A 19,984-nucleotide genomic window follows, 5' to 3' on the forward strand; every position below is an offset into this window, starting at 1 on the left:
AATATATAGTATCTCTATTACCAGAAAGAGTAACAGCTTTATTATGTTTCCTGTGATGATCTTTACTAGTGATTTTCTAATGAAAATATATTTATTAAATAAAGGTAGTTATGTACCCATATATCAAACAACTCAGTGGTTCATACTTCCAACCTGATGCTACTGAAAAGTGAGGGTGTTATGAGCAATAGCTGAACAAGGAGGACTATACTAAACTACTTTTCGCTTAACATAGTTAGCTAAACTTCTTCAATAATTATCCATGTGGGTTCCATTTAGAACCTTCTTTGTGAGTCACAATTTAGTGTTGTCTAGGTAGCTTACAACGGGTTCCTATTAGATTGTCGAAACTCCATTTACGCGAATATGAAATCATCGACATGTATTGCATGAAATAAGTAATTGTCAAATGTGCAAAACCATGAAATCCGAAATGTCGAAGTGTTTTGGTTGGCCCATTTGCGGTATAGATCTGTAAGGTAAGTGTGCGATAGTTACGGACCTTAGGGTTAGGGTGCGGGTTAAGTGTATAGATAGGTAATGTGTGTAAGATTTAGTGTAGTGTTAGAAGTAGGGTTTTGTTAAATGTATTTATGTGTATTATTTATTTTATTTGGGTATAGCTCCATAGGGGAAGTGTGCAGTAGTTATGGACCTTAGGGTTAGGGAGGGGTTAAGGATAGTGCATAGATAGTTGTGTATGTGGGGTTTAGTCTAGGGTTATAAGTTGAGTTTTGGTGCTTTACTTTCGATTTAGCAGTAGGGTTTGGTTAGTGTATGTATGTGGTTCATTTATTTTGTTTGGTTAGGTAGTATGTAGCAGGTGGTGGGGTTGACCGACTATGAACGTTCAATATTTTAAATTTCGCACTTTAGTGCGTTCTGTATTTACACGGTTCGAGTAATACGTGTCACTGTTTTGGTATTCGATGTAATGGATTTTCATTCATTTAATATAGACCCACTTACAGCATATTAGTACCTAGCAGCTTGCTGAATTTCATGATCACAACTCATTGACTTGTCAGGCCCATTAAAACAGAAAGTTAACCCATATCAGTCCTCTTGCTGTCTTGTTGTCTTTGTAATAAATACCTAACCATATATACTCCATTTCTAGAATAGGCTACCCCACTCATCAAGCAGAACACTTCCCCAACAACCTCCAGAAACAGTCTGGATAACTAGAAGGCCAATCTTAAACTTCTATCAGAGGTGTATAGAAAAAGTCTACACAAAGAAGAATAGTGGTAGTCATCCATTAGCACAGAATGATATGATTAATCTTTTTAATGATCTCACCTAGTCCCAAGCTTTGCAAGGACCCATGAACCCATAAGAACCTAAAAGCTATATTGTATGATTTACAGTGTGACTAGACTCAGAATTCCCAAGGTTTCTAATCATTTCTATTTCCTTCTGTATACATGAGTTTTTATATAAAACAGGATAGCCTTTATGCACTAAAACAACTGTAAGCATATTTATCTACTGATGGCGTTTCAGTATTTATTTGTATTCTCAGATATTTTTCACCCCCCCATTCCATCTACCTCATATTAATACTGATTTTTTGGTGCAAATAGTATAAAACACAAGTTCCTTTAACATCACAGGGTACCACTGTAGAGTCTGTGATATTACATATCTGAAAGCTTCATCTTAGTAATGTAAAGCACTTGTTTTGTAGCACTTTTCACAGGACCGAATATAAAATAATATGTAATCCCACCTCTTTTGATTTCATAATAATAACAAAATATTATTTTGGCTCTAGTAATATTATATTTTGCCTTGATTGAAGTATGTCCTTGTTTTATGTTTTTGTTCCCTGACATGTTTCTGTGATATAAAAACTCTTGCCCCTCCAGCAGTGTCTAAGTAGGTAAGAGACCTGTTTTGCTTCAACCAGTTAAAATAATTTGATGTTTGCTCTAACTGACATATACCCTTTGTGAAAATCTTATTCTACTTTTAAATAGCTTTCTTCATAATATTTAGTCACGTCAGTAAAGATATCTTGCTGGCAGTTTTAGTAAGATAGCAAAGACACTGGTGATAATATGAAAATAAGAGCAGAATGTTGCAAAATACTTGTCTCCTGATTCAAAGTCTTGACTAACTGGAATTTACTTAATTTTTCAGTTTCAGGCCCTGGGATCCACTCCTCGATTTGATGCAATTTGAAAAAGATGGTATCATCCAAACCAGATTCAAATCTCAGACTCCATTGGTATGTTCTTGCATTGTACCTACTACCAAAGGCAAATGGGAGAATTGTTTATGTTAATTATATCAGATGATTTTCCATACATGAATGTAATTAAGCACCTGCCATTTTTTCACCAGTGGGCAACAGACCTGTTGAAACCTGATATTTGTTGTTTTTAGTGCCTTGACCAAGATTCCTAGCATTATGTACTTTTGATCACTGCTTGTGCTTTACTTGTAAATGAATCATTCTGTGATGTTGTGCATAAAACTTGCAATGCTATTCACTGCCGAGTAAATGTTTTTGTACTTGTCTGTCATTTCTTACAAAAGGTGTGCATCAGACTAATATCTATGCTTGATGTAATATAAAAATAACATCACTACACACATTGTCATTTTTGATACACTATGATTGTTGTGACATTTACATTAAAATTATCTCAACTTTGCAGATCTGTATTCATAAAACTGAGAACAAAAGTGGTCATCTGAAGAACATGAAAAATGGCTGCACATCTCAGACTCCTGATCATCAAGACATTTTAGGGAGTGAACGTGAGTAATATTAATTTCCTTTAACAAGACCTGTCAAGTTTTCCTTTTGTCAATGTCTTCACTCCAGTTAAGCTATAAGATATGAGGCCTTACCACAGTCATCCTTACCTTAGTCATTAACTTGCTATTGACCACTTGATTGAGTTTAGTAAACGAAGGCTTACTTTAAAGCTGTATCCTTTGCAAATCTTGGTGAGGAGGAATATATTTCCTGTCTTAGTTTTCAACTTTTATATCATTAGGTTATATGTATTACTTCAATAAACCAAATGCAGAGTAGCACGCAAACGGAACCCGGGACAAGCGTAAGCAAAATAAATAAGTAATAAAATCCAAATATCATACACGTTGTACCCAATGGCAATAAAACGTAAAAAAGTCCAACCAATATTGTAGGAACAAATCGTCACCCAGAATAATCCTTGGAAATCAGTAAAACTTTTATTCACATAGATCACAAGTGAGCGCTTTCGCCAAAAGGCTTCTTCAGACTTATACATGTTCCATGATTTCAAAAACATTTAAATAACCCTCCATGGATTGCTATTGGTTACTTCATCCGCTCTTCAAAATCACAGAATTATTTAAAGCACTAATGTCATACATATAATACCAAATCTCAGTTTTGCAGATATAATACAAAATACACAGAAATAAATAAATCAAAACTGGAAACATTTGAAACATTGTGAACATAGAATCTCAGACTTCATTTGTAAATAGTAATAGTTAACCACACTCCATGTATATAAAACTACTTAATCAACTCCCCTAATAAACTAGACATTATAAAATCTCCACATCATGCAGAGACAAAAACTTTTTAAAAAATGTGGTCCCTATTCTATATAATGTAATAAACATAGGCTCACTTCTTAAAAATAAGCTCACTTCTTAAAAATATATACTACTAATTATATATATTAATTTTTTTATCTTCACTTGGGTCTATAAATCTTCCTAGCCTTTAAAAATGGTTTAATGTGAATCTTGTCATTAAGACCAGGTGGTTCATCAGCTCTCCATCTTATGATCCACCTGGATTCACATTCCAAAGTTTTATTTATAAGATCTCCACCTCTGAATCCTTGTAACAAGGACTGTATAACATAAAATTTAAAGGTGTGACCAACTCCTGTTTCTTTATAATGTCTGGCTAAAGCATTCACTTCCGAACCTACTCTGATGTTATAATTGTGTTCCCTAATGCGCTCTTTTAGGGTACGATTGGTCTTCCCTACATAGAACGCTGGGCATAAGTTACAGATAGCCAAATAAACAATATTCCTACTTCCACAGCTTGTATTAGTGTGAAAACTATAGCTGCAACCCGTGTTTCGGTGTATAAATTCAGTATTTAAACTTATATATGCACATTGGTTACAATTGCCACATGGTACTGTATTAGAACTTGTTCCCACTTTTTTCTTCCTATTGCTAATATATTTAGGTCTACATAATAATCTCTTTAAGTTAGGATGATTCTTATATGTCATTTTCGGATTGGGTCCAACAACCCTTCCCACTTCCCTATCTGATAATAAAATATCCCAATGCTTAGACATAAGCTTTCTGACTTCCGAGCTAACTCTGCTATAAGAAATTGTGGCCCTCATCTCATTCTTATAGGGTCTCGGTGTATCAGTAACCACAGTCTGTTCTGAAAAATAAGGTTTCGCTCTATTTGATCTTAAGCCATCCACTTCAGTGACGGCTACATCTATCTTATGTCCATCATACCCTCTATCCAGAAACCTCGTCTTCAACCCCTCAACCTCAACCCTATAAAGATCGTCATCCGGGTTGAGCCTGGACGCTCTCATAAATTGTCCTTTGATTACGTTATCAAAAACATGGAGAGGGTGCATACTTAGTCTATGAAGTAGCATATTTCTATAGCATCCTTTTCTGTGCACTGAGGTGTTAATAAGGCCATTGGTTAATCTACTTATTTCAGCATCTAGGAAGGAAATGTTAGTTCTTGAGAAATTCAGAGTGAACCTTAAAAAATCTGTGGAAGTGTTCATATAATTTACAAAGACCTTGAGGGATTCCTCACTACCTAACCAAACAAAAAAGAGATCGTCCACAAATCTGCGATTTATACCAACAAATTCCTTAAAGTGGGCATTCCCTTGTAAAAATTTATCTTCCCATGCAGCCATCACGAGATTGGCGTAGCTATTGGCACAAGATGTGCCCATAGCCACGCCATCCCTTTGAAGGTACAAGCCTTCATCAAAGGAAAATACATTGTTGGTAAGAATGGTCTCCAAATATAGTGCAACCAAATCTACTTTCTCATTAGAGAAATCTGAGTGTGTTCTCAAATACTCTAAGATGTAACTAATACCCACCTCATTAGGGATAACTGTAAATAGACTTACTACGTCTAATGTTACTAAAAAATATGGTCAATCATCACTTATTTGTTTTGTAAAGCTATATAGATCTATCAAAAATTGTTTACTGTCTTTAAGTATATTCACATTCTGATCTACTAATGGTCTCAAACAACTTTCAGTATATACAGAGAGTGGCTCCGTGACCCATCCCTGACCTGCCACTATTGGTCTCATGGGAGGGTTAACAAGGGACTTATGAATTTTCGGCAATCCCTGAACAACTGGTATTACTGGATCATTAACCTTAAAGTAATCATATAGTCCCTTAGTAATGTTTGTAGACATTAAGAGATCATCTAACATATAGTATACATTAAACACTTTCTCAGTTAAGACCTTATGATCTATTATATAATAGAATTTCTCATCATTCAAAAGGTGTTTCATACGCTCATTATAATCGCCTATATTCATAAGTACAATGGGGCCACCCTTATCAGCTGGTCTAATGACCAGTTCCTCATCATCTCTCAAATCTTTCAATGCTTTCCTCTGTTGGTAATTCAGATTCTGCCCATGTCTTAGCATCTTTCTATTCTGAAAGTGGTTATAAATATCATTTTCTAAAACTTTACCAAAGACCTCTACTACTGGATGTAACTGAGGGACATAAGTGCTGTTTGCACAAAACCTATTAGGTCTTATTTCATTCTGTTGTCCGAAATCCAATCTCAACTGTATATTTCTAATAAACATTTTCATATCAATGACTGTTTCAACCAGGTCACTATTTTTTGTTGGAATAAAGTTAAGTCCCTTATTTAGGACTTGTTTCTCATACACGGTCAAGTTTCTACTTGACAGATTTACAATCAATGAGTTGTTTTCTCCCACATCTTTTTCAGCGTGGGACCCTGTTGTTCCTCCATAGAACCTTTCCTCTTTTGTCTGCCCCTGCTGGCAGAACGTCTCCTCTCCAAAAAATGCCCTTGTGCTATAGGGAAAGGAGTATTACATTTATTAATTGATGTAATAGAACTGCTATCTTTAGGTCTAACAACCATTTCCATTTGTGGTATCTTAGTAGTAGTAATTGTGTTAGAGCAAACCCCTGGTTCACCCATAATTTCAGAACCCCCTGGGTCACTCAAACCAATCCCATGCATGTCAGTTGTTACATCACTTAAGATGGGGACATTCGTGGATTCATCCACAGACAGAGCATTACTAACATCCAGGGTAGTCCTGTCTGTGCGTGTGTTATCATTACTAATCTGTCGTGTATGTACTTCATTCAAAGCGCAAGACTGACCTGCTGTACCATCATCTATATTCATGTTATCTCTGAGTCCATTGCGTGTGTTACCTCTAGAAATTACACTAGCGTAACTCTGTTGACCATTACGTGGCCTATATGAATCATGCACATTACTCTCCCTCTCCCTCGGCCAGGTAAAGACCTGGCTATTTCTAAAGTCACGTACATCCCTAGTTATTTTAGATTTTTTCTGGTCAAACAAACGTTTTTCAAGTAGCGTCACATCATCTAATACTTTCTCTAATCTGATAACATAAACATTTTCAGTATATTTCTTTTTGAAATCATTAAATAACTTATTAACCAATAATCTAAGATTGTCCTCTTCCGGTCTGTGATAGTCAATAAGTAGCTTCATATAATTGAAGCTCAGCTCGAGATTGAGCTGTTGCCAACGATAAAGTAGTTCTGGAAACCTATTACCCGACGTGGGCATCTTTAAAATACGAAGCCCACGCGGTATGATTTTTTTGCTCAAGCATGCCTCAAAGTAATGTCTTTGTACCTGTAGCTTTTTCAATTTGGTAAAAGCAGTCTCCAGTTCTTGTAAATCTCTTGAAGCATTTCCACTATTTACATCGCTTGTAAAATCAGTATTCCCCTCAACACTGGGTTCAAAATCAAGTAGAAGATTGTCGTCGCCAGTCACACAAACATGAAAACGTTCAACAAACTTGTTGGCTCTCTCCACAGTAGACGGCACATACGGAAGTTCAATATTTTGAGTATTCACGTTCGCCATGCTCCTAACGTGCTTCACCGACCAAAAATAATATAACACAATAAACCAAATGCAGAGTAGCACGCAAACGGAGCCCGGGACAAGCGTAAGCAAAATAAATAAGTAATAAAATCCAAATATCATACGCGTTGTACCCAATGGCAATAAAACGTAAAAAAGTCCAACCAATATTGTAGGAACAAATCGTCACCCAGAATAATCCTTGGAAATCAGTAAAACTTTTATTCACATAGATCACAAGTGAGCGCTTTCGCCAAAAGGCTTCTTCAGACTTATACATGTTCCATGATTTCAAAAACATTTAAATAACCCTCCATGGATTGCTATTGGTTACTTCATCCGCTCTTCAAAATCACAGAATTATTTAAAGCACTAATGTCATACATATAATACCAAATCTCAGTTTTGCAGATATAATACAAAATACACAGAAATAAATAAATCAAAACTGGAAACATTTGAAACATTGTGAACATAGAATCTCAGACTTCATTTGTAAATAGTAATAGTTAACCACACTCCATGTATATAAAACTACTTATCAACTCCTAATAAACTAGACATTATAAAATCTCCACATCATGCAGAGACAAAAACTTTTTAAAAAATGTGGTCCCTATTCTATATAATGTAATAAACATAGGCTCACTTCTTAAAAATAAGCTCACTTCTTAATATATACTACTAATTATATATATTAATTTTGTTATCTTCACTTGGGTCTATAAATTTTCCTAGCCTTTAAAAATGGTTTAATGTGAATCTTGTCATTAAGACCAGGTGGTTCATCAGCTCTCATCTTATGATCCACCTGGATTCACATTCAAAGTTTTTTATAAGATCTCCACCTCTGAATCCTTGTAACAAGGACTGTATAACATAAAATTTAAAGGTGTGACCAACTCCTGTTGCTTTATAATGTCTGGCTAAAGCATTCACTTCGAACCTACTCTGATGTTACAATTGTCCCTAATCGCTCTTTTAGTACGATTGGTCTTCCTACATAGAACGCTGGGCATAAGTTACAGATAGCCAAATAAACAATATTCCTACTTCCACAGCTTGTATTGTGAAAACTATAGCTGCAACCCGTGTTTGGGTGTATAAATTCAGTATTTAAACTTATATATGCACATTGGTTAATTGCCACATGGTACTGTATTAGAACTTGTTCCCACTTTTTCTTCCTATTGCTAATATATTTAGGTCTACATAATAATCTCTTTAAGTTAGGATGATTCTTATATGTCATTTTCGGATTGGGTCCAACAACCCTTCCCACTTCCCTATCTGATAATAAAATATCCCAATGCTTAGACATAAGCTTTCTGACTTCCGAGCTAACTCTGCTATAAGAAATTGTGGCCCTCATCTCATTCTTATAGGGTCTCGGTGTATCAGTAACCACAGTCTGTTCTGAAAAATAAGGTTTCGCTGTATTTGATCTTAAGCCATCCACTTCAGTGACGGCTACATCTATCTATCTATCCGGGTTGAGTTCTTGAAGGTCTTTGTAAATTATATGAACACTTCCACAGATTTTTTAAGGTTCACTCTGAATTTTTCAAGAACTAATATTTCCTTCCTAGATGTTGAAATAAGTAGATTAACCAATGGCCTTCTCAACACCTCAGTGCACAGGAAAGGATGCTATAGAAATATGCTACTTCATAGACGAAGTATGCACCCTCCCCATGTTTTTGATAACGTAATCAAAGGACAATTTATGAGAGCGTCCAGGCTCAACCCGGATGACGATCTCTATAAGGTTGAGGTTGAGGGGTTGAAGACGAGATTTCTGGATAGAGGGTACGATGGACATAAGATAGATGTAGCCGTCACTGAAGTGGATGGCTTAAGATCAAATAGAGCGAAACCTTATTTTTCAGAACAGACTGTGGTTACTGATACACCGAGACCCTATAAGAATGAGATGAGGGCCACAATTTCTTATAGCAGAGTTAGCTCGGAAGTCAGAAAGCTTATGTCTAAGCATTGGGATATTTTATTATCAGATAGGAAGTGGAAGGGTTGGACCCAATCGAAAATGACATATAAGAATCATCCTAACTTAAAGAGATTATTATGTAGACCTAAATATATTCGCAATAGGAAGAAAAAAGTGGGAACAAGTTCTAATACAGTACCATGTGGCAATTGTAACCAATGTGCATATATAAGTTTAAATACTGAATTTATACACCGAAACACGGGTTGCAGCTATAGTTTTCACACTAATACAAGCTGTGGAAGTAGGAATATTGTTTATTTGGCTATCTGTAACTTATGCCCAGCGTCTATGTAGGAAGACCAATCGTACCCTAAAAGAGCGCATTAGGGAACACAATTATAACATCAGAGTAGGTTCGGAAGTGAATGCTTTAGCCAGACATTATAAAGAAACAGGAGTTGGTCACACCTTTAAATTTTATGTTATACAGTCCTTGTTACAAGGATTCAGAGGTGGAGATCTTATAAATAAAACTTTGGAATGTGAATCCAGGTGGATCATAAGATGGAGAGCTGATGAACCACCTGGTCTTAATGACAAGATTCACATTAAACCATTTTTAAAGGCTAGGAAAATTTATAGACCCAAGTGAAGATAACAAAATTAATATATATAATTAGTAGTATATATTTTTAAGAAGTGAGCCTATGTTTATTACATTATATAGAATAGGGACCACATTTTTTAAAAAGTTTTTGTCTCTGCATGATGTGGAGATTTTATAATGTCTAGTTTATTAGGGGAGTTGATTAACTAGTTTTATATACATGGAGTGTGGTTAACTATTAGTATTTACAAATGAAGTCTGAGATTCTATGTTCACAATGTTTCAAATGTTTCCAGTTTTGATTTATTTATTTATGTGTATTTTGTATTATATCTGCAAAACTGAGATTTGGTATTATATGTATGACATTAGTGCTTTAAATAATTCTGTGATTTTGAAGAGCGGATGAAGTAACCAATAGCAATCCATGGAGGGTTATTTAAATGTTTTTGAAATCATGGAACATGTATAAGTCTGAAGAAGCCTTTGCTAAAGCCACTTGTGATCTATGTGAATAAAAGTTTTACTGATTTCCAAGGATTATTCTGGGTGACGATTTGTTCCTACAATATTGGTTGGACTTTTTTACGTTTTATTGCCATTGGGTACAACGCGTATGATATATGTATTACTTCATCGATTCAGCTTCAATTGATGTATGTAATGCAACCTAACAGAGCCACCCCGCAAATCAATGACTAACTTGTGAAGCAGCTGTAGCAGCTGTCAGATCATTCAAAGTGCAGTTGTCATCCTCAAACTGTACCACACCAGTTATCACACCTTATCTTCACTTGTCCCCAGTATCAGCCATTGACTATTTTCTAGCTCATTGCATTCACCATGGGCTTTTTGAAGATATACTTCCTTTCTCCCTCCCTTTAAGATGAACCATGCCTGTACTGTCCCTGTTGGTCCTTTCTCAAGAACTGTAGCCCCTCCCCCTGCTTGTCTGCTGTATGCATCCATTTTGTTACTGATTTCTCCACAAACATTCCAACTGTCTGAAGCCTTTCCCTTTAATAGTACATTACCATCCCATTTCACCATTTTATTGTCCTTCTACTGTATACTTTCCAACAGCTTAATGTCCCTTATTCCTTAAGGTCTCTGTATCTGCTTGCATTCAGTCCTTCTGTGGTGGCATTACCAAAGATCTGTACAGTAGCAAAATCACTTTCTTATTCCTAGGGAGTCCCTCTGATTACACATCCTGACATTTTGTTAGTCTCAGACCTTGCTTAAGCACACTGTCTGTGGTTAGATTTCAACATGTCTTCTTTTCACCCTATTACAGTTGGTGTTATTCACAATTCAGTTGTAGATCCCTTCCTGTTCAATATTTTCAACAACAGGTCTCATCACTGTCTTGCCCTAAAGCAACTGAATTGGTTGCGTCTAAGTCCTTCAGTTCACAAATAATCCACCTCATAAACTTATTTATCAAACAGACAAATGCCCAGGTATAACAAACATTTTCCAGCTGTACACTGATTGCAGACTACTCCACTCCACTTATAAAATGTTGCTGACCATAACCAAAGCAAACAACTCTGAAGGCATTTCCTCATATTTCTCCTCATATCTCGCCAAATTATGGAACTCTATCCCTCTCACTCTTAGACTTACAGAAGACACCTATACCTTTAAAGTGCAAATAAAAAAGTACCTATCCAACATATGGCTATGCTCATGTACATCTCCCCAATATTGAACTAACCAACAAAGTTATACTTTTTTTCCTAACATTTTAACCCTGCTCTTCTTATATAAACAACTACCTTCCTTTACCTATCATATAAAATATAACTTAGAATGTAAAACTGCGCATCTTTTTCCTGCTTCTTTCCCTGTTATCTTTTCTTCCACAGCTTCTTCTTCCTCCTTGTCTCCTTCTCTTATCTCTTCTTCCCCTACTTTTTCTCTAGTCTGTCAATTTTTTTTATTCCAGAATGTTTGCAATCAGCTGTTTCCATTAGGATATTAATAATGATGTTATTTATTTAATCACTTATAATTTCCATTTTAAATCATGCAATTATTTTCATGTGTGCTATGTACCTCTTCTTGTTCTGTTAATTTTCTGGAGCTTTTCTCTCTGTAACTACACTGGACAGGGGTAGTTTTCCTGCCCATTCAGACCACCCCGATAAACAAATTCAACAAATAAATAAATAAATAACTATAAATAAGCTGTCTTTGTGCACAGATGTTCTCTGATTTTTCTTTGCTTTTTTCTGAACACTCATTTTTTTTCAAAGAATTAACAAATTAATTGTTTCTTTGAATAATGTTTTTCAAGCTTAAGACTTATTTCAGTTCTTTATCTCTTGAGCATCTGAAACTCACACGTTGTAGCTATATTTGTGTTTTAGAAAGAAGCGAGCAGGATATTAAAGGATACAGGTTAGATTAGGGGGTAGGTGAGGGAGAAAAGTTGTGTTTTTGTTTTCTTTCATCTGGATTTTTGAAAATATTTTCTTTGTTTAACCTTTTCTTATTTTATAAAATTGCAGTGGTCCCACAGCTGCTGGCTAAAAAGCAGATCTTCCCTTCCACCTTTCTGAAAATGGTTAACATTCTTATGGTATGTCAGTTTTCACAGACTTAGCACATCTCAGGGGTCCATCAAATGACTTGGTAAAACAAATGTCCTTGAGGATTGTACCCACTTGTAGGACTGTTTGAGTTAAATTGCTCTGATTTACAGATCCGTCCTGCCTTGGTATCCGAGACATGTAACGGGTGAAGATGATGGATCTATGTGGTGGTGGTAGAGCTATCAGCTCAATCAGTTCAGAAAAGTTGGGGTGTCCTTTAAGGGGAATAAGGATAATTTTCTCTTCATGCAGGTGCTTTCTTGCGAAGGTATGCCTTGGCTTCAGAGGAAAGAGCATCCTGCTTTTACAGTGTCCTGGTTCTTTGGCATAAACAATTAATGTGCCACAGTTTTTTTTATTTCCTGTATCAGATATTATTCTGTTGTCTTTAGTTTTTGCATCTGCATCTCATAGTTTCATAGGTAGGTACTAGGCTATCTGCCTGAGGGCATTTATAAGCCTAGCCAGAGTGTGTCGGCTTTCACCACCCCATTGATTAATTAACTGATCCTGTGTCAAGCAGAGCCAATGAAGTGATCCCAGAGGTGTATTTTCTGTTACCCATCCACTCGTCAAGGTTTCTCTTGAAGAGTGTTAGTGAGGGGCTCTGCCTAATGTAGTTTGGAATTTTGCTCCAAAGCATGGTGGAGTCCCTGTGACAGGAATCTATCCCTCCAGCATGTTCTGTTTATTGTTGTGGCGAGGTTTAGCTCACTAGAGAGCGTGGCTTGCAGTGACTTGGATTTTTTTAGGTGGAGCATGTCCATCAGTTCTGAGTTGGACATGGTTTTGTAAGTCAGGCAGAGATCACTTCTGAGTAAGTGATATGCCACTGAGTACAGCCGGAGTTTTTTCAGTCAGGCTGCATAGGACATATATTTGAGGCCAGTAATCCTCTTGGTGAGGTACTTTTATGGTCTCTCCAGCTGTTGGAAGTGTCTTGTGAGGTACATCCCAAATGGAGCATTGTACTCTATGATGGGTCTGATGAGTGACGAGTAAGGGGCACTATAACCTCTTTATTTCTAGATGCAAACCCTTTAGTAATTAGATGGGCCACATAGAAGGATTTTCCTAACTACTTTGGCAATATGATTGTCAAAGGAGAGATTACAAAACAGTGTAAGAAACTTCTCTGTGTGGAAGATTTTCAGTCCATATATTTCTAGTTAATCACTGTATATTAATCAGATCAGACAATAGTAGTAGAAGTAGCGAACATGAACTCGTCAAGTCAAAAAAGTAATAATAGAAAATATATAATTCTGCAGCATTACTAAGTATTCGAAAGTAATCCAAGCAAGGCAGGCAGTCTGTTTCCAATCGAAAATCCTTTATTAAGTACACAGACAAGCGATCCAAGTAAAACAAAAATAGAGTAATAATTTCCTCACAAGCTTTCTAAATATATATATATATATATATATATATATATATATGTATATATATATACTTTTTATCAGGCATGGGAGTGGTTTATTGTGCTGTAAAACAAAGTGTTATTGGTACACATGTTAAATTCACATCCCTTCCTCCATCAGTTTGACATTTGAGCTGGTCCTGCCCTACCTAGTAGCTGTCATAATAATATATAGCCCTAATGTACTTTAATGGTATATCTTATTTAACCAAATTATTAAGTAGATTATTAAGTCTGTGATTTTATACAAGGCAGTATACTACATATCTTGAAATATATCAACCTTAGTTCATTTTGCGATCAAAAATTATATATAAATATATACATATACATTTTGCATGTAAAAATCAGTTTCTATTTTCATAACCTATTGTTAACAAAGATCGCTTTCGTCCTTCTAGACTTCTTCAGGTCTGTGTACAAGAACCCTAAAAACCTATATAATTGTATAATTAGTTAGTATTGTTATTACCATAATTTTGAATAAAGTGGAAAAAAGAGAACCAGAAAAAAAAATATATATATATATATATGTATGATGATGGAAACAAAATATACACTTAAATTTCAAATGATTTAAAATGGTATTTAAAACCAATTTGTAGAAAAAAGTAAAATAAAATACAATTAATCATGTAAACAATGTGGCAATTTTCTAAGTTCCAGTGCACTTTTAATTGAACAGTAACCACTCTGTTAAAGCACTGACTGAAGAGGAAAAAAGTGTGTTGTCCAAAGGACTTACTTTTGTACCAAGCTGCAGGAGTGAGGTTGCTCAAGTACTGATAGACCTTAAAATGTTTGTGAGGAAGCTCAACTTAAGGGTACAGTTTCATGGCAAAAGTAATGACACTGAAAATAAGCCTATTGATGAAACTATAAAAAGGCCTAGCAGCTATTGTCCACCACTACATCAAACACTAGCTGCTTTCAAAGTGAAATGTGAGATGGATATCAGGAAACTGCTTAAAAAAACCTCCAAAGAAAAAACTTTATAACTTAACACAGGGAGAAAGAAAAGCATTGCTTGAGCTAGGCAATGATAAATCCAGGCGTGTAATGAAGGCAGACAAGGGAGGAGGTATATTTGTGACTGATACCACTAGCTACAACCAAAAGATAGAGAACATGCTGGAGGATAACAGATTTTATGATGATGCCATGATAGTTTCTCAGGTAGCACAAGGCTTGATTTCTTGGAGCTGTGATATAGTCAGTGGTAAGACTGTTGCTGCCTTAGTAATGGTATCCTACAGAACTGCTGTGGTACTTATTGTAAGATCTGCAGGACTCCTGCTGTGCCTGTAGTATAAATAATGCTCAGGATGCTCTGTTAGCCCTATTCAGTCCTGGTGTCTTTAATGCTTTTTATCTGTGTAAACTAGCTCCTCATCAGGCATTCAGGGGTTGATATTTCTGGAAGTTTTTTTTCCCACTAATGTGATAAAGTGTTTACTTTCTTATAGAATGTCTATGCAGAAGTCTAATTCTGGAAAATATTTCTGCCACTGATTAGCCTGTATGGAAGACACTGCTCTTTGAAGGCTGATATGGGGAAGAAGAGGAATGTTGAGGCATATCCTGTTCTTTTTTTCGGGCTGGGAATGTGTGCCCATGCACACTGTCTCTGATAAACCTTCCAGTGGAGACTGAAGCTCTTGCAAAGCTGCAGCCTGCAGGGGGGTAGGGCCTCTGCTTATGTGTCACATAGAGGTGAGGAAGACAGTTTCAGGGCCTGTTAGATGCTAACTCTTTGGCTGTGACCAGGCATGCTCAGAGGCAGGCTAGAGCTTACAGGAAAAAAAAACTGTAGTCTCTTAAAAGCTTGAAGATAACAGTTTCCACTTCTAGCTAGTTTGTTCTCACCCCTAAACAATAAATGAGCCATAAAGCCAAAATCCAAGAAGAATGAATAGAGCAGCTGATAGCATGACTCAGTGGTATTCAGTAGAGGATATGGAGAAAATATTAAGTCACTGCATTTATTTATGTACAAGCATTCAGGTAGCTCTTTAGGGTGTCCCTGCATTGTTTTTTTATTTTCACGGAGATGCATTCTGCCAGGTTTTCTTATTTCATTCTGAAGATGTTGGGGAAGGTAATGTTATCTTTTGTTGGCAAATGAGAGTCTTGAGTCTAAGTCCTTTGCAGAAAGGACATTTTCCTCAGATTCTCCTTTCTGTTCTTCCCCCAGTCCTCCATAGGCCAGCATTTTTTGGATTCTTTGGCTACTGACAAGGAATAAACAGAGAGAGAGAGGATTTTTCCAAATCTGTTGCTGTCTTTGGAAGACCAGGAATGGGAAACATACCAAAACATGGTCTCTGACACTTATCTAGTCCCATAACTCATTTCCTCTTGTCTCTGTTGAAAGAGGTCTCTCTTCTTCTCTCAGGTTATAGTTTTGCTAATATGATCATAGCATTCATTGAAAACTGGCAAGGAAAATTGTTTCTCCCTTGTTCAAGAGAAGGTCTCTAGGAAGGTTAGAATAAAACCCAATTATGCTCCCTGGCTCTCAAAAGAAACTAAGTCCCTTATGCTAAAAAGAGATAGAACTTGGAAAGCCTGGATCAAAATAAAGGAATTACCTCTGTTACATAATTAGAGACACCTCAGAAATCTTACAAACAAACAAACCAATAATGACAAAAAGTCCTCTTATAACTCTGCCCAATTCAATAACAAATCCAACCCTCACAAGTTCTGGTATACTATTAACAAAATTCTCTCTCCAGGCTGCCCTTCAACTCCCTGCCCCTACCCAAATACATCTCCTCTGGAAACTGCTACTCTTCTCAATAACCACTTTATTGAAACCATTCAAACACTCATACCTTCCAACTGTAACACAACTTCTTTGCCAACCCCTGCCAATCCTTCTAACAAACAACTATTCTCTTTACATCCGGTTCCTACTTCCTACATCAGATCTCTTCTTCACAAACTCAAACCCTGCTCTCCCTCCACTGAAAACCTACCTCCTACCTTCCTCAAACTTGCTGCTGACTCCATTGCCTATCCAGTATCTATACTAATCAATAGATCTATTCAGGAATCCACTGTCCCTACCCTATGGAAATCCTTTTTCACTATTCCCCTGCATAAAGGTGGAAACTCTACAGACCCATCTAACTACCAACCTATAGCTATTCTATCTCCACTCTCCAAGATTTTCGAAAAATGTATCCACTCCTGACTACTGAACTACCTCCTTCAGCATAACCTCCTTACTCCCACACAGCATGGTTTCCGTCCCAACCACAGCATAACTACTGCCCTCATATCCTTTACACGTACAATTGCCGAGGCTCTAGACAATAACAAACTCATATTATGCATCTTCCTTGACCTTCACAAAGCCTTTGATACAGTCTCCCATCCCCTACTGCTGTCTGAACTTGCAGATCTTTATCTTCTTCCTCCCTTGCCTGTTTCTCCAGTTACTTATCCTACAGGCAGCAATCTATTAAATGGCTCTCTTCCACTTCTCCATTCATACCTGTCCCAACTGGGATACCGCAAGGTTCCATCCTGGGTCCCCTCCTATTTAATGTCTTTACCAATAATATCTATACTTTTTGTAAACAATCCTCCCTCATCCAGTATGCAGGTGACTCAACTGTCATCTCCATCTCAGACAATATCTCCAGTCTCCACACTCTTACTCAACAGACCTTCCTATCCACTGAACAGTGGTTGTCCAGGAATCTACTTATTCTCAACACTAAAAAGACCAAACTCTTATTATTTCCCCCCCAATCTCGATCTCACCTCAAATCCACCTTTACTATTACTTCCTCTAATAACACTGTTATCCAACCTGAAACTAAACTCCTTGGGGTCATCATAGATGATGAACTTAGATTCAACTTGCAAATCCTCCAAAGCATAAAAAAGACTCACCAGGAACTTGGTTTACTGTATTGTAACAAAAAAGTTCTAACTACAAATGGCAGACTCTCCCTTGCACAAGCTCTTCTCCCCCCTCCCTTCGCATGCTGCTTCAGTACTCACCAACATCCAAACTATTACTTTAAACAAACTCCAACAAACATACCACAAGATAGCTTGATTTATCACAAACTTTCCATACAATACACATCACTGCCTTGCCATAAATACTCTCCACTGGTTAGAATTCCCCCATCTTCTACTGCTGTCACAACTTCAAATGTTACACTTCATTCTTTACAAACCTTCATCCTGCCCTGCTCTCTCTTCCTTCATATCTATCTACACTCCTCTGCGGACTCTCCGTACCTGTAATCAACTACTACAAATATACAAACCCAAAAAAATAGCTGACAAACTCCTATATAAACACTCCGTTGCCCAAGCCTGGAACAACCTCCCAAGAGACATTTGTTCCATCACTCACCCATCCCACTTTAAAGAAAAACTCAAACTTCATCTAGTCAACTCCAAAATATGTCCTTGTCAACCCCTACTTAAGCTCCTCACAACCGTACTATATACCTTCTCAGTCCCTCCACATACAGCTAAGTACTGCACTATTGTGGATACTTACTAAACTCTACAATCAGTACTGTTGCACTTAACTCTTTTTGTAAATATGTAAATATATTTTTTAGTCTGTAAAAATATTGATATGTATATATCATGTGTTTGCATTTCTGCTTTGTCTCTCTAACGTTCTTGTATAACTGATTTTGATAATATGTTTTACTCAAATGTTTGATTCTCTGTAAACTTTTTTTTTTTTTTGGAGCTTTTCTCCTCGGGTCTCCAGTGAAAATGGGCCACAAGCCTAGCTGGGCCAACCCAGTTGACAAATTTCAATAAAATAAAATAAATAAAATAAAATAAGAGTAAGTAAGTACAGTTTTTGAAGTCTTCCCTCACCATTTAATCTTACTTAGTTGACTGGCATTGCAGGTACCACACATCATCTGGTTCTTCAAGCTTAGCAAGTTATCCACATTTGAAGTTTGAGGTCAAAATCAACACTCATGGCACTTTACAGGATGATGCACAGACACCCTCACACATTCATGTACTCACTTGAGACATTGTAAATTTTGATAATTTAGCTAGAAGAGTTCATTACCCAGCAGGATTATTCTTTCTCATATGTCAGGCACTGGCAGCCAAGTCTAAATAGGCAGTCTGACAAGCTGTTGCCCTACACACATGTAGTGTGTAGTTTTTGTGACAGCATATGCAATTTCATATCAGCAGGCTAGCTCAAACCTCACCCTGCATTAGACAGACAATATGTTTTTGCCTTTCATGTCTGTTGTTCTTGGTCCACAGTATTTCTTTGCTTATGTAATATTCTGCCTTTATACTGACATTCTGTGACTGATGTGCACTAGTTTAATACATTTTGGTATTTAAAGTCATTGTTAGTTAGGCTGGCACCATCAGAGGTTAGAGGGTTGATTATTTTCATTTTCAGACTTTTTAAAGAGTATTCTAAAACTTCTGTATAGTTGTTTACATGTATCTTGCAATTTAGACTAAACTAGTAGATCATCAATAGATGTCAGTATGTTATTGACACATTCCTAGGTTTTGTACACAGCAGTTAACTTAGTATGTCTAGTGTGCCAATCACACTCTACTGTGCTTCACAACTGCAGCATTAGTGTTCGGTGGGATGCCTTGTTTCATTCAAGCTGTGTTCTGTGGAATGCCTTGTTTCATTCAAGCTTACAATACTTGAAAGACAAACTATGCACAGAGTCATTTTTACAATTTAGTTTAATTTTAGTATTGAATAAACAATATTTCATAGGTTCATAGGTTCATAGGTTAGTACTAGGCTATCAGTCCTAGGGCCTATACAAGCCTAGCCATAAACAATTCCCTGAATATTTCTTCCCACATTATTTACTTTCCTGGACCCCTGTCTAGCAGGGCGACTGACGTGATCCCTGGGGTGAATTTCCTTTCTCCCATCCAATCGTCAAGGTTCCTCTTGAAGAGGTCCAAAGAGGCACTCTGCTTGACATGTATGGGCAATCTATTCCAGAGTCTGGGGAGTCTCTGGGTCAGGAACCTATCCCTCCAACATGTTTTGTTTATTGTGATGACAAGGTTTAGATCCATGGAGCGTGTAGCTCTGAGGGATTGGGATTTCTTTATGTCCAACAGCTCTGGGTTTGACATGGCCTTGTATGTTAAGCAGAGATCGCCTCTGAGTAGACGATATGCGACAGAGTATAGCTGGAGTTTTTTAAGGCGGTCAGCATAGGGCATCTGCTTT

At 36.8% G+C, this 19,984-nt stretch overlaps 1 protein-coding gene across 1 annotated transcript in view; it reads left to right on the forward strand.

The window, feature by feature from the left end:
• The window catches only part of LOC122814267 (oxysterol-binding protein-related protein 8-like), a 716,151-nt gene that overhangs the window by 665,121 nt on the left and 31,046 nt on the right, over window positions 1-19,984 (forward strand). Inside the window, exons 16-17 of the mRNA XM_044086861.1 lie at window positions 2,146-2,233; window positions 2,667-2,769. Coding sequence (XP_043942796.1) covers window positions 2,146-2,233; window positions 2,667-2,769 — 191 coding nt within the window. The remainder of the gene's footprint in view (window positions 1-2,145; window positions 2,234-2,666; window positions 2,770-19,984) is intronic.

The sequence above is a fragment of the Protopterus annectens genome, chromosome 10.part0 (assembly GCF_019279795.1).
Source record: "Protopterus annectens isolate FY-2018-M chromosome 10.part0, PAN1.0, whole genome shotgun sequence".
Taxonomy (NCBI): Eukaryota; Metazoa; Chordata; order Ceratodontiformes; family Protopteridae; genus Protopterus; species Protopterus annectens.